General features: G+C 41.0%; 1 protein-coding gene across 1 annotated transcript in view; it reads left to right on the top strand.

Moving 5' to 3' along the window:
• Nucleotides 1–10846: 10846 nt before the first annotated feature.
• Nucleotides 10847–27876, top strand: part of SNTB1 (syntrophin beta 1) — a 289632-nt gene continuing 272602 nt past the window's right edge. The window contains exons 1-2 of the mRNA XM_054497824.2: nucleotides 10847–10933; nucleotides 11289–12085. Coding sequence (XP_054353799.1) covers nucleotides 11515–12085 — 571 coding nt within the window. The 5' untranslated portion in view covers nucleotides 10847–10933; nucleotides 11289–11514. The remainder of the gene's footprint in view (nucleotides 10934–11288; nucleotides 12086–27876) is intronic.

Here is a 27876-nt window from a genome sequence, read left to right as displayed (position 1 = left end):
ACTTATTAGCTCAGTGATCTCAGATATAGTAAGACTAGTTAATATTTATTGATCACTTACTCTAGGTAAGTCCTGTGTCAAGTGCCTTACATGCACGATTTTATTTAATCTTTAAAATAATCCTATGAGATAAAAATAATTTGGAAACACTATTTTAAAGCCAAGTAAATGGAAGCTTAGAAAAGTTACTTTTCCTAGTATTACAGAGTCAGTAAATTAAGTAACTGGAATTTATATCTAGGTAGTTTGACTTCACAGTTGTTTAACCTGAGTTTTATTATACATAAAAATAAATTATCAATCTATATCTTACTGGTTTCTTGGAAAGATTACAACAGTGAAAGTATCTGAAAATACCTGAGTAACAATCATGGGGCACCAAATCAGTTCCTTTTTGTTTTTCTAGTCTACTAAGCATTCACAATTATCCAGCAATATTTTTTTTTAAGAGACAGGGTCTCACTCTGTCACCCAGACTGGAGTGCAGTGGTGTGATCATGGCTAACTGCAGCCTGGACATCTTGGGCTCAAGTGATCCTTTCTGCTCAGCCTCCCAAGTAGCTGTGACTACAGGTTTGTGCCACCACACCCAGCTAATGTTTATTTATTTTATTTTATTTTTGTAGAGACAGGGTTTTGCTATGTTGCCCAGGCTGGTCTTGAACTTCTGACCTCAAGTAATCATCCCGCCTTGGCCTCCCAAAATGCTGGGATTACAGACATGAGACACCATGCCCAACCATTTATTAAATATTTGTTGAGTACCCTCTATCTTCTTGGGTTTGACTGATCTAGAACCACTGATTCCTTGGTAGAGGAAGTTTTAGTGTTGGCTTGGCAATAGAAATTGTTTCTTTAGCCAAGGATATATGATCTTGAAGAGTCTTTGGCCTTGAGTTTCCATGATGTATCTTCTTAATCTTTCTTAAAATGCTATCTCATCTGCATCAGAATCCTGTTGATAAAATTTACATTTTCAGACACTAACTAAGATCACAATCGTCAGAATGTTTTGAGGTGGGGCTCAGGTTTCTGCATTATTATCCCCAACTCTATTTTGAAAAAAAAAAATTAACCTACAAACAGTTGAATCATACAGCATAAACCCATTTATCCATTACTAGATTCTCTTATGGCTAATTTTTCCACATTTGGATCTCTTTCTCTTGCTGTTACACCCTCTTTGTTTCTGTCTCTATATTTAAAAGTTAGTTTATAGTTTGCCATATTTCCTAGAGAGTTATTTTCTTTCTCCATTTGTAAGTCAGTTATAGACATCATGTCACCCCTAAACACATCAGCACATATATTTTAAGAGCAAAGACATTTCACAACCACAATACTATTATCACACTTAAGAAATTTAATTCACATTGATGCAATTATATTATCAAATATAGTCTATATTTAAATTTCTTCATCACACGCAAAAGTCCTTGTAGTTTCTCTTTGATGATTTAATCCAAGATTTAGCCTTTTATTTGGTTTTCATGTCGCTTTAGTTTTCTTTCATTTGGAGCAATTCCACCCTGTTTCTTGTCTTCCATAACTTGACATTTTTGAAGAACCCAAGCCACTTGTGTTTTTGAATATCCCATAGTCTGGATCTGCCTGTTTACCTGTATTTAGATGGTAGATTAGATCAAGCATCTATGTGGTACTTTGTGCACTTTTACTGGGATATATACTGGGATATATAAGAACAAAACAAACTGCAAAGAAATTTGGAACTTGTTCGGTAGTTTTGTTGTTGGTATTGCTATTGAAACAATAATTCTGAAACAATTTCCTTTCATATTGTAGAACACAGAAAAATGAATTAATCTATTGGTATTTTTGAAAACCAGATTTCTCACTTATTGGGAGATACAAATGTGAATAAGGAAAGGTAAGGAAGTACCTTATTATATTAGGTTTGAATTGGCGATTTAAGTATGAATGCTATCTGTCTTCCTTAGTAGCAATAAGCTTACCTGGTTCCTATGTGACCTTTCTACTAAAAGGAATCAGGGATCTTTAAAAGAATGGCTGATACCAGGACTAGGCAGATAAAATATAAGTTAGTCCTGCCAGAAGGCAAAAAACAAACAAAAAAATGCTTAAGGACAAAGGGGACCTGTCAAAAGAACATAGGAGTCAGCTTGAAGAGGCTCCTACTGGCCAAATTTTGGATATCAAAACAACAAACAGAATGATAGTAATGAATATGGCACATTAAGGAAGAATCTATGTTGAAGTGAAATGTAAAAACAAAGGCAAGAAAAATAGCTGTATATGCGAGAAAGCTCTTCATTACAGAAGTATGTCTGCTGATAAATGTAGAAGGAATTATTAGATATGTTAATCACATTTTTAACATGTTCCCCATGTGGTTCTAATTCCCTCCAAAGTTTGGGAACAACTGCTAGATGTTACCTTGAAGCTCTTTAATTCTATAATAGCCATAAAACTTTAAACATAGTTCCTTCCCTGCATAAATAATATTCAACATAAACATATGAAAAACAGAGATTCTAGTTAGCCAATGATAATTTGTTTTCTCCTTTAAATTACTTCTGAAAGCATTTTTCTTCACTCTTCTCTATTCTGGTCAGTCTGGCTATTCCTGAAATTTGTCATTCTATCGTAGTATGTTCCTGGGAGAATTCTTTCCTCTCTCTACTTCCACTACAATTTCCTTCCTCTGTGGTGCAAAATATTTATACTCATGGAGATGGGAAAAGGAGGCAGCTGCCTTAGACTGTCTCCAAGCTCTGCCTTTTGCTTGCTTTAGTTTTCTTTGTCCCTTCACCAGGCAGATGAGAACTTTCAGACATCCAGTTGCCTTTTTGGAGTTTAGTTCAGTGGACACTGTATGTAAATGCAGTGTTTTGTGATACCTCAAAGGGCTTGAATTTTCATTTCAGAAGTGAAGTACAGCAATTGCATTTTGCCTTTAAATGTGTGTTCTTCCTCTTGGCCTCCAAGTTTTACGTCTAAGTAAATGATACTGTCTTAATCTGTTTGTGCTGCTAGAGCAAAATTCTTGAGACTGTCTAATTTATAAACAACAGAAATGTATTTTTCACAGCTCTAGAGGCTGAGAAGTCCAAGATCAAGGCACTGGCAGGTTTGGCACCTAGTAAGGGACTGGTCTCTTCTTCCAAGATGGCACCTTGTTGCTGAATCTTCCAGAAGGGACAAATGTTGTGTCCTCACATGGCAGAAGAGATAGAAAGGCAAAAGGGGCTACTTAGTTCCTTCCAGCCCTTTCATAATGTCACCGGTTGCATTATGAGGGCTCTACTCTCATGACTTAATCAACTCCCAAAGGCCCCACCTCTTAATACTATATCATATTGGGTCTTACATTCTGACATGAGTTTTGGGGGAACACATACATTCAAACCATAACAGATACCTAAATGCTCTTATCTAGGCCCTCAACTATAATGCCGTTAGGCCATGACCTGTTTCATGTTCCACTATTCGCTCAAACTTGACAAATCTAAAATGAACTCACATCATCTCCTGACAAGTTCTCTCACACTCTTTCTGACTACCTAAGTCCGTGCCTAGTATATTGTAACAGTTATGAGCATAAGCTTTGGGGGAGAACAGATGTAAGTTAGACTAGGTTTGAACCCCAACTCAAATGCTTATAGGAAGTGTGAACTTGTTGAGTGCAACATTCTCATCTGTAATATGGGGATGATATTATCTACCTCAAATAATTTCTGTCTCGAATCAATGGTATATGTTAAGTACACACAGAGTCTAACACAGTGTAAAGGTTTAATAAAAACTAATTATTATTTCATTGGCTTCTTCTCCTTTTCCTACTTCTCTATCCAATAGATCATCACGAGCTGTTCAATCTTTTTTTAAAACCATCTCTTTTATTTCCACACAAATACTGATTTTTAGCCATCCTGTCTAGGCCATTGAACAATCTCCCTAAGTAGTTTGCCTGCTTCAGTTTGCCAAAGGCTTGTATTCCTATTGTGTGCAAGGAATCACGCTAAAGCATCTCAGTCTTTCCCAACTACTTATTCCTTAATCTGTCACCAGTATCTGTTTTGATAACACCTCTCTTTTGATTAGGAGGAATGAATGGCTTCTCAGTGCTTTTAAATAAATTCTACAGTAAGGTTCCAACATATCCATAGTGAAGAACTATCATTTAGTCTGGCCCAGGCTGCTTCCAGATGTGTTCTGGTAAACACATAGCTTTCTTTTGGTGAATTGCTTATTGCCCCCACTCTAGCCATGAGGCTTTGGCTGTCAATCATGTTCTCTATCTGTGTTCAGAAGGATAGACACATAACCCAAGCTGAGTCACCTGACTCCTCTCTTTTCATGAAAGTTTTCTCGAATTGAGATTAGGAGAAAAGGGTCCTTTCCTTCCTGGAAGCCAAGCTGAGTACCATGAACCTAGAAGCTGCCAGTGGCCATGGTTTAGCCTTGTACAGCCTAAGAAAATGCAGTGTGCTGGTATCACGTTCTAGCTGTACGTGAGGCTCATTTTCCCCTTGATCTTCTAGCAGATTGGCTACGTGAACCAATGCATTTCCCATTGGCATTTAGTGTCAGTTGAAATTCCATCATTTGGAGCCAAGTATTCTGACTAATAACACTATCTTTTCACCAGATCACTGCCTTATTTCTTTCCCAAACCCATCCAAGCTGGTCAACCCACTGCTCAATGAAGAAAATGCACATCCTTTTTCTTCTTGCCTTTGACCAAGTTGGTCTCCCTGCTAGGAATGTTTTCTCTTATGCTCCAAAGGCTGTAATTTATTTAAGACTCAACTCAAAGCCTACCTTTTCCATGAAACTCAATTTGTTTGCCATAAGCACAAGCTGAACATCTAAAGTTTAGATTCTAAAGCCTGAAAGTCCTGAAATCATCTCATATTATTTCTAATTATTAGGTCATTAATTCTTGCTATGTCTTTCCTTTCTACCAAATTAGAATCAAAATTATGGGCTCAATGAAACCATCAAATCAAATTCCATCATTTTATAGGCAAGAAACCAAAGCCTAGAATTGAAGAGATAGTTCCAAATCACAAAGCCACTTCAGGTAAAATACATTACAATTTACCTAAAGATACTCATGTCTGACTGATAATAGTGAAGAATGCACTGGAAAGGAAAAGCATGCGCCAGTAGCTTAAGTCACTGCAAAATGTCTATGTTGTTAGAAGAGTGGGGGGAAAGACAAAAAATAATTTAAAGAAAGTGCTACAGTTCGTTCAATGATGAAAAATGAAAGGCCCTAAACATTCCATGATCTGAAAATACTCCTAGGCAGCCAAAGTCTTAGTTTACCTTTAAGAGATTCCCAGAGCAGTAGAAGAACTTGAGGCCCTTGCCAGAGAAGGCAGTGGGATAAGGATGTGGTATTTGGGGACTATTCCAAGTTTCAGCTATAGTGAAGAAATAGAAGGAAGAGATATCCATTTAGGATATAAGAGAATTCGTGCTAGTCATACTGATGGACTAAGAGTCCAGCACAAAGAGGTAACCGGGGGCAGGGCAGGGGTGTCTGGAAGGAAACTGCTCGAACAGAGAGGAGTGGGTCAGGTGAGTTATAAACAAAAGTGAGCCAGCAGGTTATGATACAGAGTGAGAAAAGAAATTTGCCATTTCTCATGAATCAAGGGAAGGACACAGAAATGATTCCATAAAGGAAGTAGAGATGGTGAAGAAAGGATGCAGAGGTCTCCTCACATATAGACCCTCATGGCAAATGTTCTCCTAGTAATTTAATAACCAATCTCCTTTGCAATCTGAAGAGTATTAATAGTTTAGCAAGGCCCTGAAATAGTTACTTCAAATTTCTTTTCATATTATTTTAAAGATGCATATGGGTGAAACTTTGATTTCTTATTCCTTTTTACTTCCCACATCTGATATACCTACTTAGGCCCATTTGCTGAAGTTTCCAGTATGCAGTGGGATAGATTTCTATTAGGATTTTATAGATCTGTTATGTTTGACATGTCTGCCAAATTGGAATCTACAATTCCACAGCTTCAAATGTATAATCCCTGAGGAAAAATGACAAATTTATACCATAGATATCAAAATACTAGTACAAAGTTTGTTTCAACAGTGATTGTTATAGAAGAGAAGTAAAAAGAGTAGAAATCAATAACAGATGATGAAGGATAAACAACTAATTACTTTACAACTCTGCCTTAGGTTAAGCCTGAAAACATCCCCACAATCAAATTCTAAACATAGTGAGCAGTCAAATAACTCTCACTTGACTGACTGGTTGGCTGAGTCTGGGAGATGGTCTATCTAGTTTACCAAGGACTTGCCCAGGTCTATGCAGGTATATGCAATAGGGAGAGTTTCCCAATCCTTTTAAAATGGTGACATACCTGCTAGCCAACTGGGGCACACCAGAGAAGAAAGAAATCACTCAGCCTTCTAATCATGTGCCATCTCCCATTCTCAGTGCTTTACCTTTAAAATAAGAATCACTAATCTAGCATTGGGATTTGGAATCTGGAGGCTGGCTGCTTCCAGACTCATTTCACTCTCAGCACTGCAGCTACCTAATTCTCCCTGTGGGCTCTTTGTGTACATGTCTGTCTTCCCGTCTTGATCATCTTTGCATCCCTGGGTGTGCCTGTCTCCAGCACCTGACTAAGTTATTTACCAAAGTTTATGCTCAGAAAGTGTTAGTTGATACCTGTTTAAATAGGCAGGCCTCATCTTGGGAGTTTTGCATCTCAAGAACCCCTCCTGCTCCGCTTTCATTGTGGTCTCTAACATACCCATAGATACCAAAGAGCTCTCCATTTCTTCTTCTCCAGTATTCACATTGTATCTACTCTCCATTCTATACGCACTGGAAAAATCCCCTTAAAGATGCTCAATCTGTTATTCACAAAACACTATCAAAAGCACAGTGATCATATTTTCCAAACTGAAATATTGGAGCACATTCTAATCAGTAGAAATTTACTTAGCAGGTAATTGAAAGTAATTTTTGAAAACAGGACTGTTCTTCAAAACCCAAAACATATGGCTGTTGAAACTCAAAGAGGACAAGGAAGATGGTCTGTGTTATGATCCTCCAAGGCCTCAAGCTGTGGCCTGGTCCAACCTATCTCTCTGATCTCCTCTCTTACCTCTTTTTTCCTCCCATGGGCTGCCCCAGCCACATTGACCTCCTTTGGGTCTTTTGAACCAGACCAGCTTGGTTCTGTCTCGGGTGCTTTGCACTGGATTTTCCTTCTCCCTGGGACCCTTTTTCCTAGATCTTTACAAGGTTTGCCTCTTATTATTCATGTCTCAGTCTAAACGTCACCTTTTCACAAAGGCTTTCCTTAATAGCCAACATCTCCAGTAGCCCCTCGTCCTCAGCAGCTCTCAATTTTGACTGTTTTTTCTTCCTAGCATTTACTTCTACATGAAAGTATCTGATGTGCTTATAGTCCATCTCCACTTCCACCCTACCCTACAACGCAAGCTTCACAGAGAAAGTCTTTGCTGGTTTGTCCACTCCCGTATCCCAGCACCAAGAACAGTGCCTGGGACATGGTAGGGGCACAACAAAATTTTATGGAATAAACAGAACACGGTTCTTTCCCCACATGATACTGTTCTGTTATGTATCTGTGGCTACTGTGCGGCTGAAGATTGTGTGACCTACTCTTACAAGGCTAAATCCATCCAAATATCCGTAGGAAAATGCGTATCTCATGGGAAAGAGCAACAGAAGGATCCCAGTTTGGGCTGGGTGGGAAATGGAAGTCAAAGTTAGGACTGGAAGAGGATACAGAACAGGGGAAAGAGATCTCAGTGAAAGAAATCTGGTAAAAAGGGGGCTTTAGGTATAATTTCCCGAATCCTGAAGTTGGACTGTTCCTAGACTCAGCTTTGACACAAACTTACAGTGTGGCCTTGGATCCTTCCTTGCTCTGCTCTGAGCTTCAAATGCCACATCTATGAGTAAGCAAGCTGGAGGTCACTTCAGACCATTCCAGCGACCATTCTCTGAAAGGGGACACCTAAGAGAGTACATGCTTTCCTAATTATACACAGTATGGGGCTGTAGTGCAGTTGTCCCAGCCTTACTGAACTGAAAAATGAGGTCAATAAGGCATGCCTTTGAGAGTGAGCACTAACAATCAGAGGCCAGATATGTGAAGCTGTCTGAGATGGGAACAACAAACACCCAGGCCTACTTGAGGGTACAGGATGGGAGGAGGGTGAGGATTGAAAAACTACCTATAAGGTACTATGCTTATTATATGAGTTATTACACCAAACCCTGTGACATGCAATTTACCTATATAAAACACCTGTACATGTACCCCTGAACCTAAAATTAAAAAGTTTTTTTTGTTTTTTGGGGTTTTTTGAGATGGAGTCTCGCTGTCACCCAGGCTGGAGTGCACTGGCGCAATCTCTGTTCACTGCAACCTCCGCCTCCCGTGTTCAAGTAACTCTCCTGCCTCAGTCTCCCAAGTAGCTGGGACTATAGGTGCCCACAACCACACCCAGCTAACGTTTGTATTTTTAGTAGAGACGGAGTTTCACTATCTTGGCCAGGCTGGTCTTGAACTCCTGACCTCAGGTGATCTGCCCGCCTGGGCCTCCCAAAGTGCTGGAATTACAGGCGTGAGCCACTGCGCCTAGCCATAAGTTTTTTTTAAAAAAAAGACAGGCGAGGTATAACAAGACCATAAGTCACCAGTTTCAACTTGTTAACATGTCTATAGAAAAAAAATGTGTTGACTGGGGGAGGGCAGGGTGTTCTCTAACCTTGGAAAGAAGGAAAGGCCAGAGACACCAGCTGGCTCCACTCTTCTCCATATGGTCTAGGGGAAGGGCCTTCCTCCTCAGTGTCTCCCTCCCAGTGGAAAGGCTGGCTTCAGTGTGCAGATGAACACAGGGGCTGTAGCTAACAGGCTTTGAGGATTTTCAAGAGTGTAAGAGCAACAGTTAAGAGTCTAGACTCTCACAGCTGGCTTTAAATCCTGACTCTGCCATTTACTAATTACATGACGGGCAACTTATTAACTTATTCCCCTTCTTCACCTGTGAAATGGGAATAACAGTAATAGTAAATATCCTCAAGAATTGCTGGGAGGATTAAGTTAATATGTGTAAAGCACTTAGAACAGGAGCTGTAATTATGATTCCACTGGCAAAGCCATCTCTGGCTAACATACATGCCTCAGGCCTAATAATTGTCTCCTCTCATTCCAATGCAACTTTCAAAAAGTAACATACTCCTTCCCATGTAGGTTTGCTTACACAGAAAAAAAAAAATGTGCTTATCACAGAGATTCTGAGAAATTCCCATCCCAGAGCCTACAGTTTCTTACGGCAAATCAATATATTATCTGTGGTTGTGCCTGGGCCTCCCACATTGCTTGGCCACAGAGGCAAGATGCAGGCATGATGTTGATGCAGGCATGATGTTGATGCAAGATTTCTGTTCCAGGAGTAGATCTGTTTTGATTTGTAAATCTTCACACTGGCACTCTGGTGCCTATCTCAACCTTAGTGTATCTGGATTTCAACGCAGATACTCAGGCTCTGGTTTCACTGAAGAATGATGCACGTGAGTCCTCAGTCTCTAAAGCAAGGGGCCAGCCTCAGCTGCTTTTCCGTCCTGAGAGTGGATGGTGGTACCACCTGCATTAGCGCCTTGTCTGATTCTGTACATCACAAAGGGCTGGAGAGCCCCTGAGGCTGCCATCCCCGCTGTGGCCACCTTTGCATGAAAGAGTAAAGAGTTTTTGGAAAATGGGTGAGTTAAAAATATAGGAAAACGGAGAGCTACAAGCAGAAGCATTAACCCAGGGCACCCTCTCACCTGCAGTGACTCCGCCTTCTCAAGAAAACGTCCAAATGTTTTCATTTCATTCTTTGACCTGGCTGGGACTCCACTCTTTAGGGAGTCATCTGAGCCTTTAAGCCTCCTTGATTAAAAGTGTGAGTCATTCTAAAAGACTTAGAGAACTTTCAACGATGATACACATCAATGGGAATGTGTTCAATAAGATTTATTTCCTCTCAACACCTTGCTGGGTTGGGTTTACTTCAGGAATTAACAGAACTGTGTGTTTTGTGTTGTGTTGTGTTTGGAGAGAGGGTAGACAGCAGTGGAAAGGGGACGTAACTGAGAAGCATGAAACACCTTGAGCAGACCATGAGACCTGCTTAGAGTTAGGGGAAAACTTGAGAGGTTCAAGGATAGGAGAACTCAGGGTCCTTCAGGTGTGGCATGGGTTATGTGGGCATTTCTGGATTGGTCTGCAAAGGTAAACAACCACTATAATATTGTTACCCTGGAAAAATGCAACTTGAAATCCAAATAACTAACTTGCAAAGCAACTTTTGAAACACAACCCATTCCAACTGAATTCTTAAATGGGGGGCTTCTTACATGGGAACTCAGGAAGAAAGAGAGATCCCCAGGCAGCATTTGGTGTAGCACTGGGAAAACAAACATAGGTCAAAAGCTTAAAGCATAGAATGAGTCAGAGCTGGAAGAACATTTGTCCCTGGGGTCTGAGGCAGACATGACCTGTTGAAAACCCCAGGCCAGCAGAGACACCTGTCCAGGTCTCGATAGAAAACATTTCCTGCATTTAAAGACAGGAGGTTTAAGCCACTCGGGCTATGTTGACTCTTCATTCTAGAATCCTGGGACAGCGTATTCTTTTAACTCCGGGGAGTCCAGGGCCTTGGTCTGAGTTTAGCTTCCTCCCGGGAACCCTGGTGGAAAGGAGAGACAGGTAAGAACTCCGCAGAGGCAGCGAAGCCTGGGTTTGAGGAAGCAGAGGGAGGAGACCTGGATCTAGTTACAAATGAGTTGTAAGACCCAGGGACAATTCTACGGGCTGGGTGTGAAAGGGAAGGCGGCTCAGGAGGACCGAGTGAGGGCACCGAGGCGGGACGCACGCACCCCGCGAAGGTGCAGTGTGGGCGCCCACGGAGTGGGGGAGCTGGGAAGAAAGGGGGCTGCGGTGGGCTGGAGAGAAGCGGGACGGGGAAGGCGCTCGGGAAGCTGTCCCCGCGGCGTCGTGCGCTCTGGGGACAGAGGAGGGGAGGTCTGGGCGGGCGGGCGGCGTGTACCGCCGAGGCTGCGGCGGCTGGAACAGGTGAGCGGCCGCTGGGTTGTGGGTCCCCGCCCTTCACCGCCAGCGTGCCTCCTCCCACGGACTCTCTCCAGCGCTGAGCTGCTCCGCGGCTCCCCTTGCTTTGGGGTTTTGCAACTGGCTGCTGGCTTTTTTCCCCTCCCCTGTCTCGGTCTCTCCTTCTTCTTTTAGGTTGCTCCACCCCGCTCAGGATCAGGCGAGGGGGAACCAGCCTGACTGCAGCTGCCAACTCCCGCCGAGTGCGTCTGCGAACTCCCGGAGCGGAGTCCCGTGTGCCGCCACCTCCCCGCGGGACGCACTCTCCTCGCTCCCCCGGGCTCCGCGTCCTCCCCGCGGCCATCCTTCCCCAGTTTTCCCCCCTTTTCCAATCACATGGCATTTTAAGAATGCCGGAAAGATGGCGGTAGCGGCGGCGGCGGCGGCGACTGGGCCGGCTGGCGTGGGAGGCGGCCGGGCGCAGCGGAGCGGGCTGCTGGAAGTTTTGGTGCGGGATCGCTGGCACAAAGTTCTGGTGAACTTGAGCGAGGACGCCCTGGTTCTGAGCAGCGAGGAGGGCGCTGCGGCGTACAACGGCATCGGGACCGCCACCAATGGCTCGTTCTGCAGGGGCGCCGGGGCTGGGCACCCGGGCGCGGGCGGCGCGCAGCCCCCGGACTCGCCCGCCGGGGTCCGCACCGCTTTCACCGACCTGCCAGAGCAGGTGCCCGAGTCCATCTCGAACCAGAAGCGTGGCGTGAAGGTGCTGAAGCAGGAGCTGGGCGGGCTGGGGATCAGCATCAAGGGGGGCAAGGAAAACAAGATGCCCATCCTCATCAGTAAGATCTTCAAGGGGCTGGCGGCAGACCAGACCCAAGCCCTGTACGTGGGCGACGCCATCCTGTCCGTGAACGGAGCCGACCTGCGGGACGCCACCCACGACGAGGCGGTGCAGGCGTTGAAGCGCGCGGGCAAGGAAGTGCTTCTGGAAGGTAAGGGGTTAACAGCGCGCGGGCCGCGCCGGGCGCGCACACACCTGCTCGGCTTCCCACCCGCACGCTCACACTCACACTCACTCGGCCACATGCGGACACACCCCAGGGGGCCGGGGGGATGTGTGTTGGGGGGGGAGGTGGCGGAGGGGGTGGCAGCATAGAGTTTTGTCAACTTTTACCCACCCTGGGGGCAATTTGTCTCCAGCCCGCAGTCTTTCCAGGCTTTAATCCAGGAGGGGTGTATGGAAAAGCGAGGCTAGCAGGGTTTCCCAGCCGGATTGCCTGCTTAGTATACGTTGTTTCATTTTTATCTGCGGATAATCCTGGTAGAGTGTAGGGACTGGGATATGGAATTGAGAATGAAGGGTGAACTTAGAATATTCCTACATGCAACGTTGCCAAGCAGGGCTACTGCGTAATTGCAACTCATAGTTTTCCACTTTGGCAAAATTTCCCACTCCAGAGCCTGGGCAGCCCAGCAGAAGAGGGTTGACTCATAAAGGGGTGAGAGAGAGGTGGCAATATTGTGAATGCTAAAACTCCGACTATCCTTCTGGATGTTTCCCCTGCAAATGGGGGACTAGGGTTATGCCTAGAGAGTTGTGTCAGGGGCCGGGGAATATGTTGCAGTTTTGGGAAAATTCGCTTTCCCTGCTGGGCATCTGGCCGGTCAGTCTGGATTCCAGGTTCCTCTGGGTGGATAGCTGGTGAAGTGTTTTTTCTGGCTGCGTTTTCTGGAGCCCTTTCTGTGTGGTGTGGAAACAACTTTGCATTTGTAAACAGTTTCCCCTGCGTGCAAGGAGCCTAGAAACTACTCTCTCTCTTGAGATCTGATGTCCCCAGTCCCCTCATTATTGAATGTGAATAGAATAGGAACCACCGTTTTGCACTGTTCATGGCTATGTTGAGTTATGTGGGGGAGAAGGGCATATGGTAGTAAACTGAATTCTCCTGTCTGGCTACAGCTGCATTTCTCACTTGTTTCTCTTCTCTTTAGTGCTGTGTACATACCTCTGTCAGCACTAATAACGTGTAATTATTTTATCTATTTACTCAGCCTAGCCTAGCTGTAGATTGCGGTATCCGGAGTCTTTTATTTAGTGGTGAGTCTCTCTTGAGCTTAGTTGCCCCATGACATGCATACTGAGTAAATGAATAAATGAGCCCGTAGCTATTGAAATAGACTATTTCAGCTGAGACCTTGTAATATGGTGATTGATTTAAGCCCTAAACTAAGGACTTAAGTCAATTTCCTGCTTACCTAGTCGTGGCACTAGTGTGTGAAACTGAGAAAGTTTAAAGTAAGGGAGCCAGCATCGCTAGTGTGTGACAGCTGATGCAACTCCCTGGTATGTCATGGTCCACCTCCTGGCCCACAATGCAGAGAAATCCTCCCCCACCAACCTTGTTTGTCTAGAGGATTTGCGATGCCTTCATAGTCAATCGCCACCCTGGACCCAGAAAGTGGAAAGCTATTTGCTTTGGCTTGATGATTAACGTAACAGAAAAAAAAGTTTGCTTGACTCAAGTGTGTGTTGGTTTGTGCGACAAGGGGCAGGTGGGATCTGGGGCAAGTGTTATTTGGACTATAAACTGTTGGGCACCTGCTCAGTTTGCAATACTTACTGTAAATACTGGGGGAGGGGTTGGGGGTGGGGCGGAAGGCGGGTCATTTTATTTTAGGTACCATCCTTTATTATGTCCCTTCTTTTCTTCCTCTCCTTGCTTTCAATTTAATGAATAATGACTTGGCAAAGAGGTAAAAAATATCTCTCACCCAAAAAGAGGAAGAAATTTCTCTGCAATTGAAAATAGAGAAAGAAAAAAAAATCAAGCAGTTATGTGACTTTCTTGAAACAGAAACTGAAAAGTGAGTTTTGTAAAAACCTCTAACATGACATTCTTAGAACACTTTGTGGTTTGTCACAGGCAGGACCTCTGGAGAAACCCTGTGGGTCTCCGAGATATGAACCTTTTTGGCTTAGTGTAGCAGCCTTATCCTCAGCCCAAGTTTTTCAAAATCAGCTGCTAATAAGAGAAGCGGAGGCCCTGCTCAAAACAGCGTCTCTTATTCCGAGCCAAAGTGTTCATTCTCAATGCAATGGTAGTCATCAAATACCATCAAGTCAAACATCACAATCCTCTCTTTTGTAGCTTAGTCTAATATAGGGATTCCCATTTGAGGGGGCTTATTAGGATCACCTCAAGGGCTTTTTAAAAAGACATACCTACTTCGTATTCTGAAATGCAGTGTGGATTCCAGAGTTTCTACATAGGAGAGGCTTTGAAAATGTAATCTGGTTGTATGGCAAGGCAAAGGGAGATGTTTTAAAGGTACATTTATATAGCAAGTGCACCCTTTTTTTTTTAAACCTAGATTCCTTTTTGTTTGTTTATTGGGGGAGTAAATGGAGATTAGTTTAGTACTCCAACCACCGCCTGTATGCACCCCACTGCATGACATGCGCCCCCTCGTGGAGAGTTAATACCTCTACAAGTGGAACACCCTGTAAAGTGAAACCCTGGAAAAGTTTCAATGCCTGCATTCTAGGCATAGATTCCGCCACAGAGTTAACATAACCTCCCTGAGTCTCAGTGTCTTCATCCGCGAGATGGGAATAAGGAAATCTGCTGGACCTGCTTACTTTACAGGGCTGCTGTATGGAAGAACATACTGAGAATGAAAGGCGTATATCAAATATCTGCTGCAAGTAGTTAGTTTTACAATTCAAATGAAATGAACATGAAACTGTTCCTTCTCAAGGACAGTCCTATCTTTTTCCTTTAATAAAGGAGTTTATATTTCTCATTTTTATAACACTTTTTTTTGTACTGTGGTGTAATGCTGGGAGACCATTCCTGTGGGACCGGAGGAGTTAAACAGAACCTGGAGAAAGAGAATCATAACAATAGCGAACATTTATTGAGCACTTAATATGTGCCAGGCTTTACCTGTTACACTTACAGTAACTGAGGCCAGTACTGTTGTTATTGTTCATTTTCCTGATGAGAAAATTAAAGCTTACCGACTTTAAGTTTTTTGCACAAAGTAACATAGTGGCCAGCGCGGTAGCTCACGCCTATAATCCCAGCACTTTGGGAAGCTGAGGTGGGCAGATCACAAGGTCAGGAGTTCAAGACCAGCCTGGCCAACATGGTGAAACCCTGTCTCGACTAAAAATACAAAAATTAGCCGGGCATCGTGCCCCATGCCTGTAATCTCAGCTACTGGGGAGGCTGAAGCAGGAGAATCTCTTGAATCCAGAAGGTGTAGGTTACAGTGAGCTGAGATTGTGCCATTGCACTCCAGCCTGGGCGACAGAGCAAGACTCCATCTCAAAAAAAATAAAAAAATAAAAAATATAAATATAAATAACGTAACATAGCCAGGAGAATTCCAAATCTATCTGATATGAAAGCTTATACTTTTACCCTCTAGGCAATACTGATGCTCTGAGCTTCCACTTGGAACTGTGTACTTGAACTGGTTGGAGTTATTGGGTTCAAAGCATTCTTCTGCCCCACTCCTGAAGTGCTGGGGACAAATCAGCAGGCAACGGCAATTGTGTGGGCCACTCAAAAGGGAGGGACGGGAAGGAGGAGTGAGTCTTAAAAACCTAATGCACTAAATGTCTGCTGTCAAAACGAAGCTGCTGTAACATGGCCCAGCCCTACCATGGTTAAACACGTGCCCAGCAAGGAGACTAAATGTAATCCAAACTTATATCGTGAATAAACTCTGCCAGTTAAGCCGGTGTTTAGACAATATTCATTAAAGTTAAGATCAGGAATCTTCACACCACAAGCTCATTTCTCATTTTAAGGAGTAGGGGCAGGGACTGCGCATCCAGCCATGCAGGTATTGGACCTGTAATTCCAGCAACAGCATTCACATAGACCGTAGTGTCGATGGCACCCTCTGGAGCTGGGCACAGTGCACCTACACAAACGTCCTTGGCAGCTCCAGGTCAGTGGGACAGAGGAGTTCTTTGCTCTTAGATTGATAGTAAAATAGTAATTCGAAATAGGTCAACTTTTTTGTAACTGAAGCTACAAGGAAATTAATTTATTCATAACTTTGTTGAGATCAAGAAGTTCAGAATCTTCTGGAAGATTCATGTTGGAGTATGGAGGTGGGGTGGACTGAATAATCCTTTGATCCGAAAGGTCTCCTATGGAACTGGACTGGAAAAAGTGGAAACTCAAAGAAGAAAGTCAAGGGCAGTTGTTCACATTAACCCTGTCCATTAGAGCTTCCCCTTCAGCAATGCTCCCCTGGAATGTTTGCCTGAGATGGTCTGGAACCTTGCTGTCACAATCACTTTCTCCAAGGGTGGAAGTGGGAATGATCGAGGAGGAAGATGGGAGCAAGGGAGGGGCAGTGATTTTCTGGAATAAAATATCAGGATTGGAAGAAAATTTGAATTTTAAGGAATCTTATTTAGGATGTACAGATTCTTGAAGAATACCCAATACCCTGGGATTCAAGTCTTGAAACCCAGGTTTTTATCTTCTACTAGTTTCACTTTTACAAGAAATTTCATCTTTTTAGGGCTTAGTTTTCTTTACTGGAAAGCATAGGGAGCTGGGTTAAGCCATCTCTAAACCTTATTCTGTCTTAAATCCTATAAACCCAGACCCAGTGCACATCACTAATAACAAAATTTTAATACCCCTTTTATTATTGCAAAGTGAATTTCACAAGTAACATAGCCTAACTCTAATTTAAGTTTAAACATCAATAGAATGCCCTAGGAGTAATATAAAGGAGAAATAAAATAAATTGTTAAAACAAAAACCATGTTTCAATAGATAAATGCATGGACACAACTACACCAGAGGTCATAATGAAAGAGTTAGATGCTCGCACCTTTATGTTAAATCACTACCAATGCACAGCTGCACATGAAGATGAGTAGGGCTGTGTGGCATCATTTACATTTAGGAGCTAGACAAGCCGTTCACTGTGAAGGACTACCCCAGGTGTTCCAGGATCTCCAGGTTCCCTGGCTTCCTTCACTAAATGCCAGCAGTGTGACACCCCTTCTGCACTTCCTTGCTAAAAAGACTTCATAGATTTCTGAACTGCCATTCTGGAGGGAGGTGTGGACCCCCCATCTTCTTGAGAACTGGTGTCCTGTAAGAATGCTAATTCTGCCTCATCACTTTGTAGGGCCTAACCTTTTGCAAACTCTTTTTCGAATGTAATAATAGCTAACACATGCAAAACATTGTGCCACATGCTGTTTTAAGCACTTTACACGGATTAACTCCCTGGATCCCAATGCTATTAATATCCCTGTTTTACAGACAAGAAAACTGAGGCACAGAGTTTAAGTCATTTGCCAAAAACACACCATGAATAAGTGCTGAGTCTTAGATTCAAGCACAGGCCTTATAGCTTTTAATCCTCATAAATGGCCCTAGGAGATAAATAGATAAGAGATGTTTATCCCCAATTTGTTGATTAGGAAAGTGAAGCTCCAAAGGTTGGAATGATTTGTCAGCACTGGTCTTCTGTTTTCTTATCTGGTGTACTAGTTTTCTATTGCTGCTATAACAAATTACTAGAAACCCTAGTAAATTAAAACAACACACATATATTACAGTTTTTAAAGTCAGAAGTCTGACACAGGTCTCACTGAACTAACATCATCAACAAAGTTTTAGTCCTTTCTGGATATCTAGGGGAGAACCTTTTTTTTTTTTAATTTTTATTTTTAAATCTTTTCCAGAAGCTCCTAGAGACCACCCACATGCCTTGGCTTTTGGTCCCATTCCATTTTGAAAGCCTGCAATGGCGGTCTAATTCCTTCTCACATCAAATCACTCCAGTCTCTTTTCTCCTTCCCTTTCATTTTTAAGGACCCTTGTGATTACTTTGGTCACTAACAAACACACCAGGATAATTCTCCATTTAAATGTCATCTCATTAGCAACCTTAATTCTATCTTCAACCCTAATTCCCCTTTGCCATGTAAGTTAACATATTCACAGGATCTGGAGAAGACCAGGACGTGGGTGTGTTTGGAGGGGGGGTGGGCATTCTTTTGCCTACCAAATCTAGTTTGCTGAAGTTGTAATGGTAAGAAATGTCCTGGGTAGTCATTAGATGATGAACCGCACCTTTATAAATAGTTGCTTCCTCTCTCATTGCAAGAGAGTTTCTCATTGATTTATGTATTTGCTCTTTTAACAACTAATTTATTGAGTGTCTTTTATGTACCATACTCTACTAGAACGTTGCCCTAAAGAAGCAACATTCTACTGACAGATATAGATAAGCACCATGCAGATACCTACAAGAGGGAGGAAAAATGGCTACATTACGGGCATCATGAGATGCTGTGGTAGCCCATGGGAAGGATATCTAGTCTGTTCTCAGACAGGGCATTATACAAGGCAAATGCCTTCAGGTAGCCTAAGAAAGAGTCTGGGCCTCATCTGTAGCTCAGTGTGGCTAAGAGGGCAGAATGTGACCTTCAGACTACTGAGGGGTAAGAGTGGGGAAAAAAAAGTAAGGAATTGAGGACCATGCCTTGGGAGGGCTTATTACAGAATTAATTTCAGATTGAGGGTAAAGTGTTTTAAGCAGGGAAATGTCATGCTCAGTTTTGCATTTAAGGTAGTTCACCCTCTAGAGTAACATGAGGTTGGTAAGGCTCTAGTAAAATGGAAGTGCCAGAGAGTAGGTGACTTCCTACTCTCCAAACAGGAGCTGGAAATCAGATGATCTAACACCTCATCAGGCCCATCCTGCTGTATACTACACAAACTGAAGACACTGTGAGGTGGAAAAAAGGAAGTTAAAGACGTATAAGGCATGGCTTCTGATTTCAGGGAGCTTCAAGTAATTGAGGAGGTAGGGCATTTGAGGCTGATTATGAAGTACTTGAGCCGGTGATTAGCGATACAAGTTAGCCTTTAGCACAGCGCCTGGAACATATTAGGCTGTTAAAATGTGTTAGAAAGGAAAAAATGCTAAAGGATGGATGAATGGATGGGTGGAAGGAAAGAGGAAGGAATAAAGGGAGGGAGAAAGGGAAGGAGGGAAGGAAGGAAAGGAAAGGGGAAGGGAGAAAGAAAAGAAGGAAGGAAGGGAGAGAAAGAATTGGAAGATTAGTTGCCCGTTTTGTGACTCACATCATCCACCACTCATACTACTGGACTATGGTGGTAAACATTAGACATGGTATAATGAAAGCTATACCTTGTTCTGTAGAGGAGTAAAGAATGACTTTATAGACCTAGGAAACATTTAATGTAAGCCAATCTTGAAAGATGGTTGACGAAAGAGGAGCCAGACATGATTACAAAAGGTATAGGTAATGTAATTATCCTTTTAATGTTATATAGGTATTTATAACCACCTTTCTTTTGACCCCCTATGGCTCAGGGACCTACAAGTCCGAATATGTAAGAACACTTTCCACCTGAGGAGATGAAAACTGTCTGCTTAGATATTTTAATTGCTTCTTTTTTAAGCGTATGTAGCAATGTGAGAATTCAGACCATTTTCCTTCCGTGAAGCTGATCAGAACAGCCCTTCAGTTCCTTATTTCTGCTGTGGTTGGGTAATGCTCTTCATGTTCAGTGGTGCATTTTAGCAGTCACCCCATGGAGGGTGTATTAAAAATAACTCACTCCACATGGCTCCATATTTGTGAAAAGCTTCTAGCTGAATCTACCAGTGGTCTGTTTGGTGAAGGAAAATTATTCTGTGGTAGCTACTGGCCTACTAAGCGTTCCATTTCAAATGATGCACTTCAAAGCTGTTAATGTTTTCTGAAAGCCAGAAGTTCCCCTGCATTTATACCAAGTGTTTTGTATACCAAACCTCATTACCCACTTTGCTGGCCTTGACCTATAATGATGCTTGCCTTTAGCTCTGACCTGAAGAGTTAAGACTTAAGACAAAAATATATAATACCCACCACAAAATCAATGCCCTAACAGAATTGTGCAAATGAGCACCACTCTCAAACACGGATATACAAGATCGAAAAGCTTATGATTAATAGTGATTATAATGGAAATTAAAATGATGACCCATACTTTTAGCTCAGTACTTTTTTATAAATGACTACTTCTACTTGTGGTTTGAAGCATCATTCTTTGCATGTTGGTGAGTGTGGAAAGATATATCTAAACTGACTTGTTGCTGAGTATCACTGCATTTGACATATCCTGTTTATTTGCATTGCTGTTCAAACTGCCATTGTTTCTTCCTGTCACAGTTTTTTTTTTTTCCTTTTCTCAAAGCGGGTTAGTGCAGTGGTTTAGAGGATGGGTGTTAGATTTACTCTGTCTGGGCTTAAATTCCTATGCCATTTATTTCTAACTGTGTGCAAATTACTTAACTACAACTCTCAATTTCTTAATCAGTAAAGTAACTTCCTCTTCGTAGGTTTGTTCTGAGGAGTAAAGGGATTATCTATGTAAAACAGTTAACTCATTGCCTGGAATTTAGTAAGTCCTAAATTATACAATATGTCACATCTCATGCTTAGCTAAGTATTATTTCCCAATAATACTTAGAGTTCAATAATACAATAGAGTTCAATCGTATAAGTTATAGGGTTTAATCATATGTTATATAAAGTCGTTGAGGGGTACAAGGAACAATTTGGGATTTGCCATATAGGGAATGGAACAGTGTAACGAATGACCAAAGCGAGGTTGTTTGCTTTGTGAGGTGAGAGTTATGATTCCACACGGGTGTATTTCCTTGATGATTTTTAAGCAGCATCAGATGTTTTCCATCAACCAGACTACAGTGTAGGCTGCTGTGGGTTTTGGTGGGCAAATATGAAATCTGTATTAAAATGCTGGTTGTGCAGAAACATGCAGGAAACTGTTTTGTAAAGGGAAAGCCAACACATAAGGATTTAACCTACACAGCAAAATTCAAACTTCTTTGAAAGTTTGAATTTTCAATTACTTCAATCTTCCAGTAATTATGGAAATGTGGAAATATTATTAACCAAAAAAAGTCAAAATGTTTCTTTTATTGATTGTTAATTTATAAAACTTCTTTCTATAAATTTACATAAATGTAATAACATAATTGTTATTAAACCAACACTATACTTTAGTTTTTTATTCTCTATTTAGTCCTGTGCTTCGTGAAATCCCAGAGGCCATCCAGTGGAAGATATATCATCATTGTTTATGCACCTTTAAGAAAGAAAAAACTGTCTTCAATGGGGAGTCTAATAAGATAGCTGCTTAAAGTTGGGACACCAAAGGGTTATCTCTTCAATGCAGGGAAAAATGAGAAATAGACCCATCACTCAGAAAGGGAACTTGCAACACAGGAACTTGCAGGTCTCAAATTTGGTCCTGGTAGAAGGAAGGACAAACATCTTCCCTGAGATTTTGATTTTACAATGTCATTGTGAATTTTTTTAAAAATGTTTAGATAGATAATTTAGTTTAAAGTGGTCTCAGGTGGGGAGGCTCCTGGACAAATGATAGGAGCAGCTGTGAATACTCTTTGGAAGAACTCTATGTCCATCCAAGTCTCCAGGGATTTTAAGATGTCAGCAATTTTCAAGGACATTCTCAAAATCAGAGATGATAAAATATGAAAAAATCAGATAGTTTGAATTGATTAACTACAGTACATAATAGTCATACAATATTGTTAAAATTATGAATTTTTGACAATATTTGTAAGGTGAGATCTTGTTGATAGATTGAAGCAAAATTTTCATTCCATTACAGGAGTGAAATTAAACTCCTTTCCTTCTAAAATAGAACAGTCTGGAGGAGAGGCAGGTGTAGAGTAACAAATTACATATATATAAGTGACAAATAGATTTTATAAAACAATAATAAATTATAAAGGAGTGAATGTTGCCACAGAACTTACAGAATGACCAGAGAAGCCATTACGGATATCTGAAATTGAATGGAATGTTTCACAGAAGAGGTGACTTATATAGCAGAGATACATTAGCAAAGTGAAACTTAAAATATAGGTAATTATTTGGTTCTTTGAGGCCTTGCATTTCAAATACTTTCATCTGAAACATTCTTTCATCTGCAATGAAAATCAAGGTTAATGATTTTTTCTTGCTTGCTTGTAATATTCCTGTATTTTCCTCTGTTCTCTGCTTCATTTTTAGAATTTTTCTAAATCAAAATAACATATGATTACAGCATTTCTTTGCATACCTTTCTCCACACCCTCTTCTGCCAAGAATATTAGACTATATATTTCCCAGAATACAAAACTTAGAGTATTAAAATGTATATTCAAATATTAAAACATATATTCTAATATTTTGACCTGTATTTATGCTAGAATATATTTTAATATTCTAAATAATATGTTTATACTGCTTTTTCTTGATATATCAATTCTAGGCATTATTAGCTAAATCAGGCTATGTTTACAAAATTATGACCATGACAGTATCATTCCATTTTTTAGCCAAGTAATATCTATGATTAGATTTCTTGGAGTTATTAACCACTTCTCTTTTTTGTTTGCTTAGTTTTTTTGTACTTATCCCAATTTTTTTCTTTCGAATACAACGATAGATTAAATTTCCAGCAGTTATTTTACTTTTTCAATGTTCATGCATATCAAGCAATCCACCCATTCTGTATAATTTTTTTTCCTGGTGCGCTGCTACTCTGGACTGGTCCCATCCAGGTCTGATGCATGACCATCCTCCTTGGGCTGTCCTTGACTTTCTCCTGTGTCTGTTTTCCTGGATCCATTGTTACTTTTTCTCTGAATTTTCTCCCTAGTTTCGCTGGAGCACATTTTTCAGTAGCTTCCTGAGAAAGACGCTTGGTAGGTAAATATCTGAAAATGTCTTTAATCTCTCACTGGATGGATAATTTGAGTATGATATCCTAAATTAGCTGTTGCTTTCCTTCAGCACTTTCCAGAGTTACTGGTGAGAAGTTGTATGGCATTTTCATTCTCTTTTAATAATCTTTTATTAAATCACTAATTGTCTAGGTTGTATAAAGCTGGCGTGGGGCTTTTGTTAATCAATTTGCTAAGCATGTGATAGGTACTAATAAGCTAAAGCCATGGCTCTTAAACTATGTTTGGAGGTTCCCCTGGGTACATAGGGTGCCCCAAGGAACTTGCCAGGATGCCAGGGAATGTTTTACAATTTCAAGGAAGATGTAGTAACATCTTTTGGACACCAGATAAATCATAACTTGAGTTTCAACATAAGATTGCTACATTCCTTCAATGATGTGATATCTTTTAAGTGAGTTTTCTGCAGTAGCTGTGATTTTTCAAAAAGTCATGAAAATTAGTATGGAACAGGAAATGAGAGTGGTAATATCTGTTATAGTATAATTTCAAGATTTGAAAAGTTGCATAATGCCCAGTAGGTGTCAAGTTTTTAGGACATAAATACTTACTGTTGTTTGGGCCTCATTACTTAATAAATAGATTTGTTAGGTATTTCTTTGGGCCCCAAGTGTGTCATGAAAAAATCACTAAGACACTAAGGGCACCGTTTACCAAGAAAGTTGGGACCTCTGAACTGAAGACTCTTACACTATCTGCATGCAGAAATCCTATTAACTGAACATTGGACTCTCCATATTGACCCACTAATAAACTGATTTTTGTTGCTATTTCTCCAATTTTCCTTCATTTTTTTTCATTCTGGAAAACTAGATTTTTATCTACAACTTTTGTATTGATTTTTCATTCCATCTATCATATTTCTAAGTTCCCAAACCATTTTCTTGTTCTTTGATTGTTCCTTTTTTATATAGCATCCTCTTGTTGTTTAGTAGACACATTATCTTTGCTTGTCTGTCTGAGCATATTAATAATAGTTTTTTGAAGACTATTTTGCACCAGTACTGACTCAGATGTCTCCAGGTTCCTTTTTCTCTACTTTGTTTTTGAGTGTGCTATGCATATCTGATAATTTCATCTATTTTGATATTTGTTCCATCTTTGTGTACCCCAAGAGACAGAATCTGAAATGAGGATCTAAGTGCAAGAAGTTTATTTGGGATGTAATTCTAGGAAACACTGGCAGTAAAGTGCAGACATGAGACAGTGAAGGGAATGAACCAATAAAGGCCGTACTGTTAGTTGCTCAGTCCCTCTAGAGCTCAGCATGTCCCAATTGAAAGTGAGTGAGAAAGCCAGTAAAAATGGATTTACCAACTCTCCAACCATCTTTGCGTTAAGGGTTGCTTCTGGGACATTAACTCCCTGGCCAGCATCTCTATGAGGGCTGTGTGTACTCCCAACAAAAAAGATGCCTTCGGGGAGAGAACTGAAGGTATTTTCTGTAAGCAACCTTCGGCCTGTGGAGTTGAATGCAGAGGAGACATAACATGCTAACATTAGGCTTCATCATAATCACCATTCCTTATTCTAAAAGAGTTCAGAGGAAATCATGGTGGAAGGTGTATTGCACGCAGCCCTAGACACATTTTCATCTTTCATCTCAAATCTTTTATAAAAAGCTGGTTCAGACATGATCAAGATTGAATATATTATCCTTGGGAAGACTTGCAAGACAATATTTTGGGCCACCTATGCCAGATTTATAAAAACTTCTTGGAATGCATGGCTAGCAGAGTGTTTGTGAAATCCAGCCGATTGCTGATTGCACAGTTCCTGTGAGTAGATTATGTACAAGTTAGATTCATTGAACTACAAAGGGATATTGTGTACATCAAGGTTTCTCAACTTCAGAGATAGTGACATTTTGGTTCAGATAGTTCTTTATTGTGGAGGCTGTCCTTTGTATTATAGGCTGTTTAGCAGCATCTCTAGCCTCTACTCACTAGGTGCAAGTAGCATTATCTTCTTCTAGTCGTATTAAACAAAAGTGTCTTCAGACATTGACAAGTGTTTTCTGGAGGGCAAAAAGTCCCCAGTTGAGAGGCACTGGTGTACAGCCTACAGCTCTGGTTCTCATATTTAACCACATATTATGGACACTTGGGAAGCTTTTAAAGCCCTCATGATTGAATCCTTCCCCAAGAGGTCCTGATTTTATTAGTCTGGGGACTTAGACGGTTTAAAAGTTCCCCAGGTGATTCTAATCTACAATCAAGGCTGGTCATTAACTGTAGGGCAGCAAAACTTGCTGAGTGTAAGACAATCAGATATGGTGGGGCCTGTGTTAAACTGGGCATCTTGTTGCCATACAGAAGAGATCTTCTCTTCTTATGGATTTATTTCTCTTTATTTGTGCTTTGTAGCAAACATAAGACATTTTTAGCACACCTCTCTTTTAATAGTACTATTCTTGTGTGACAAGTGCTATTCTTGTGTGACAAGAGAACTATTGAGCCACAGAGTGATGATCAAAAGCTAGGTGTGGAATAAGGGTGTACAAACCAGCTTTGTGACCTTGTGCAATCACTGCACCTGCCTGGCCTCAATTTTCTCATCGATAACATAAGAATAGCAATGATGCTTTCTTTATAGGGCTGAGGTGATGATTAAGAGTTAATACAGAACTTAGTACAGTATCTGGCACATAGAGGTCAGCATGTGTTGACTCTTATTACGAACTGTTTGTCTTCCTCCACTTGAATGTATGCTCCTAAGAGATCAGGTCTTATCCATCTTAAAACTTCAGTGAACTGAGCAAAATGAACCCATTGGCAATTGTCTGTTTGTCATTAGCCATGGCCTTCACATAGAAGGATTTGGACAAAAAAAAAAAAAAAAAAGAAAAACAAGTTGCTTTGGTTAATGATATTTACTGGCTGTAAAATAATGTGCATTAGTTTGGGTCAACAACTACTCAAAAATGTTGCCAGGCCATGGGCTTTTGTTATAGCAACCCCTCATTGAATATCAACCCCTGAATAACAAAGCCATATGTGCTATCCCGATCCTTACTTCTAAAGTAGAAAAATAAAATTTTGAAATGGATTTACTGCTTTTCAAATATTACAAACACTTTAAAATTTTTATACGGGTACACTTTATTTAAAATTTTAACGTGTCACAGGATCAGTATTTCTCATTTTGTTAGAAAATGTATTCTCTGCAAATTTATCTTTGCCTCAGATATGAAATGACAGGAGACCATGTTTTTGTATGGTGTGTATATCAATCTGTATTTATCAGAGAAAAAATAAATATAAGTTTCTACAGCTATTCCAAACACTGAATTAAATCGTATATTCCTTGAAAATGGCCATAGGCCTGGGAGAACTATCTGAAATAAACTTTTTAAAGAAGGAATCTTAGAAAATGGTTTGTAAAATTCCATTCTCAGCTACTGTATTTTTAAAAAATGTATACCTCTTTATATATTAGTATTTGTGTGCATATAATGTAAAACATGCACACAAAGTATACTTTGGGAAGGTTGAAACTTTTTCTTTTATAGTTGTACAGAAAGAGCATGCATATAAAACATACATAATACTATATGACAGCTTTGCCACGAGTGTTCAAATAGAAACGCTATACACATAGACTGAGGGAAGAATCCTGAGACTTAGGAATGGGAAGGAATGCTCTCTTGCAGAGCCAGGGCTGAAAGTGGATGCAAAATAATTCATTCCTGTCTGCCCCTGCCTATTTTCATGCTGTGTGAAAACAGCATGCTTTCCCTGAAAAGAAGCTTTAATATAAGTCTCCTCATCAGCCCTTTCCCACCAGGTCGGATTAGTTAGACTCTCAGGAGCACGTCCCAGGCACTGGGAACTTCCCACTTCAAATGTGCATTCTTTCAGTTTTTAACTCCAGACCTGTGTTGTTGATTTCTGGCTCTCCTCTCCAGGCTTTCTACTTTTGCATATTTTAATCCCTATTTTTTGAATTGACTGTGTCACCCCAAAATTCATAGGTTGAAGTCCTAACCTCCAGTACCTCACATGCGATCTTATTTGGAGATAGGGTCTTTATAGAAGTAATCAAGTGTATTAGTCCATTCTTGCACTGCTATAAACAAATACCTGAAACTGGGTAATTTATAAAGAAAAGAGGTTTAATTGGCTTATGATTCTGCAGGCTGTACAGGAATCCTGGCTGGAGATGCCTTGGGAAACTCACAATTATGGCAGAAGGAGAAGGGGAAACAGGCATTTCTTACCATGGTGGCAGGAGAGAGAGCGAGCTAAGGGGGAGGCGCTACACACTTTGAAACGACCCCTTGAAAATTCACTCACTATCATGAGAACAGCAAGGGGGAAATCTACCCCCATTATCCAGTCACTTCCCACCAGGACCCTAGTCCAACCTCAGGGATTACAAATTGACAGGAGATTTAGGCGGCGACACAGATTCAAACTATATCATTAAGTTAAAGTGAGGTCATTAGGGTGGTCCCTAATCCAGTAAGACTGGTGGCCTTATAAAAAAGGGGGAAATTTGGAAACATTCATGCACACAGGGAGGGGCCATATGAACATGAAGGCAGGGATGGGGATGATGCATCTACAAGCCAAGGAAAACCAAGGATTGCCAACAAACACCAGAAACTAGGAGCAAGGCACAGAAGAGTGTCTCCCTCACAGTCTTCAGAAGGAACCAAACCTGACGACACCTGGATCGTGAACTTTTAACCTTCAGAACTGCGAGACAATGACCTCCTGTTGTCTAAGCCATCCAGTTGGTGGTACTTTGTTATAGCAGGCCTAGGAAACCAACACCCATTGTAGGAGGATTTAGAATAAATTTCATTAGAAGTTAACAGGGAGTGTATGAAATGAGTAAATAGTAACTAAATTCTAGCATTCTAGATATTTTTTCTCTTTGTCAAATATCTAATGACACCACGTGTCTTTACTAAGCGTTCAGATGAATTCTTGGTCAC

The sequence above is a fragment of the Pongo pygmaeus genome, chromosome 7, assembly GCF_028885625.2.
Source record: "Pongo pygmaeus isolate AG05252 chromosome 7, NHGRI_mPonPyg2-v2.0_pri, whole genome shotgun sequence".
NCBI classification, from domain to species: domain Eukaryota; kingdom Metazoa; phylum Chordata; class Mammalia; order Primates; family Hominidae; genus Pongo; species Pongo pygmaeus.
Note: the sequence above shows the minus strand (reverse complement) of the source record. Positions and strands in the feature narration are given on the sequence as shown.